The sequence below is a fragment of the Montipora capricornis genome, chromosome 10, assembly GCF_036669925.1.
Source record: "Montipora capricornis isolate CH-2021 chromosome 10, ASM3666992v2, whole genome shotgun sequence".
Classification (NCBI taxonomy): Eukaryota; Metazoa; Cnidaria; class Anthozoa; order Scleractinia; family Acroporidae; genus Montipora; species Montipora capricornis.
This window is the reverse complement of record NC_090892.1, coordinates 9,044,282-9,046,781: the sequence shown is the minus strand read 5'-3', so window position 1 is coordinate 9,046,781 and position 2,500 is coordinate 9,044,282. Positions and strand designations below refer to the sequence as shown.

The window sequence follows — 2,500 nt, the reverse complement described above, 5'->3', positions numbered from 1 at the left end:
AGACTTTGTACGGACTCCCTTACTTCTTCAGAGTATCCGCCCAATACGTCCATGATAATATTATGCTGTGTGATTTTATAACCTGAGTACTGTTTTTTTAAACTCCAATCACAATGGTCCGTACTTCCTTGTTTTCTCTTCTGCTTTAACTACGCTATTATCGATCCACGGGCAACTCATCTCTATTAGAATAACTTTCTCTTTTTTCTTGTCAGTGATTCGCACATCAATACGGTTTGCTCGTACTTCTGTCTTTTCAGCAAAAGGAGGGACATCCCACAGGGCTTTAACTTGATCATCCTCATAGACTGATTTTGGCTTGGCTTGTACCATGCGTAAAAGTCTTCCCTGGGTACTAACTTGTAGTTGGCAAGAATCCCGAAGAACAAGATTCTGAGAACATTATTATGTCTCTCCACGTACTTTGCATTTGATTGTACTATCGCACCACATCCAGCGAGGACATGTGCGACACTCTGGTTCTTTTCCACACATTCGACAGTTGTAGTCATGGGTGTTCATCGTTTTGACTTTCTTGGCCAGGTACACCTTTGTTGGTAGCAACTGTTGATATAACTCTTGCAGTTCGGTAATGGTGTGCGTTGGTGCTGTCTTCCATTCATGCATCCAGCTGAAACAGACTTTATTAAGATGATCATCTTTCCATCTGTTGACAAAGAGTTTGCCTTCCCACTTCTCGGGTCCTCAACCTCTTTCCTTAACATGTTGACTTGTGCTTGCTTAAGGGCTTTCTTGATCTGCTTGTTTCGAATCTCTTCACCTTCCACGATACCGCACACTGGGTGAGGATAGGATAACTTCAACTCCAAATTCAATTCTCTTGCGTACTCTACTGCATCTTTGCCTAATTAGGAGTGATGGCCTCGCTCGGATGTTCTCTCGTCAATATCTCGTACGGTTGCTATCATTGGGTCAGGGTTCTCATAAACCTTCAAAGCTGCCTTGATCTTGATCAGTTTGTATTCCATCTCCACCGATCGGAGGCCTCTTCCGCCTTTACTTCTTACTGCATTCGAGCTTGAAGGGTGCCGACCACCACTTTCAGTAATAATCTTTCTCGTTTCCCGATCAATTTGTCGAAGCTCAGCTAGCGGCCAGGTCTGGGTCCACATCAGATAGGATAACAATTATTATTATTATTATTATTATTATTATTATTATTATTATTATTATTATTATTATTATTATTATTATTACTGATTATTATTATTATTATTATTATTATTATTATTATTATTATTTCTATAAATCAGGATCTACTTCGGCCAAAAACTGCTTAATAGATCTGTGATCAGACATAATTCTTTCCCTCTCTTTCGTCTTTTCAAGAATAACCCGTCGAGAGGCAATGAATTAAATGAACAGCGCTACAAATGGGCAAGCCAACAGTACATCAATCTCGTTCCCAGAGTCATCGTTCCCTTGAACAGCGGTCGGGAAGAGAGACGTGGTCTTTGACGTGGTCAAATATTTGATTGGCTGTTGAAAAACGGTTTTATTTCCTGCCATTTTCAAATTCTAAACTCAAAATCGCTTATTTTTCTGGATTTTTTTAATACATACAAGGTTGAAGATGATCTACAACTTACCGGTTCTGTAACGTTTTTGTTTTTGAAAAAACAGCATTTTCAGGCATGCTTGGCGCAATCCCAATCTCGTACCCAGAGTCCTCGGGCTTTTTGGTCACTCGCTGATCAAAAAGCCCGAGTACTGGGTAGGAGATTGTTTCAAATGAGTGGTGCAATCCACGGAATAAATGGTTTCTTTTGATCTCTGAATGTTAATTCAAGACAAGATTATGTAGATAATGGCTGAACTTCAGAATGCAGGTCCACCTTTGAAGACGGATGGCTGCAGTGGCTCTGCGGCTCCAGCTGCCTTTGAAACTGGTAAGCTTAATTTCACCATGGAGTAATGTATATACGAATGCAAGTCAGTTCGATCGAATACTTTCGATCCAAGGTCGTTCTGTTCCAAACGCAAGTGTTTTCAACAGCTTTTAATCTCTTTTCGCTCGGTTCTCATTGAGGAGCAATTGCAGAATACCCGGCCCACCAAATGTTCTACTTAAAAAAGCTGCCAACGCGGCCGCAGCCCCGAAGTCGATCAATGAAAAGAAAAGTGTTAAAGGATAAGCAGTGAAATGAACTGCCACCGCGCGCGGTCGGCAGTCCCGCAGTCGTTGAATGCAAAATGTTAAAGTGAACTGCCACCCCAGTCCGCAGTCCCGTAGTCGTTGAATGAAAACTGTTAAAGGGCAACCGCTAAAATGAACTGCCTCCGCGGTTCATAGTCCCGTAGTAGATGAATGAAAATTGTTCAAGGGCAAGATGATCTCGTGAAAAGTGTAGTTAACCGAACCGCAACGTGAAAGCTAATATTTTACGAGAGTGCTTAGGCCTAATCACTGAAACGGGCGTTAGGCTTAATCAGTAAACGAGTGCTTTCTTCTTCACACGATCTCGTGAAAAGTGTAGTG

At 41.5% G+C, this 2,500-nt stretch overlaps 1 protein-coding gene across 1 annotated transcript in view; it reads left to right on the top strand.

The window, feature by feature from the left end:
* Positions 1-1,746: 1,746 nt before the first annotated feature.
* LOC138019156 (uncharacterized) overlaps positions 1,747-2,500 on the top strand; it is a 12,555-nt gene continuing 11,801 nt past the window's right edge. The window contains exon 1 of the mRNA XM_068865845.1: positions 1,747-1,910. Within this exon, the coding sequence (XP_068721946.1) occupies positions 1,829-1,910 (82 nt within the window). The 5' untranslated portion in view covers positions 1,747-1,828. The remainder of the gene's footprint in view (positions 1,911-2,500) is intronic.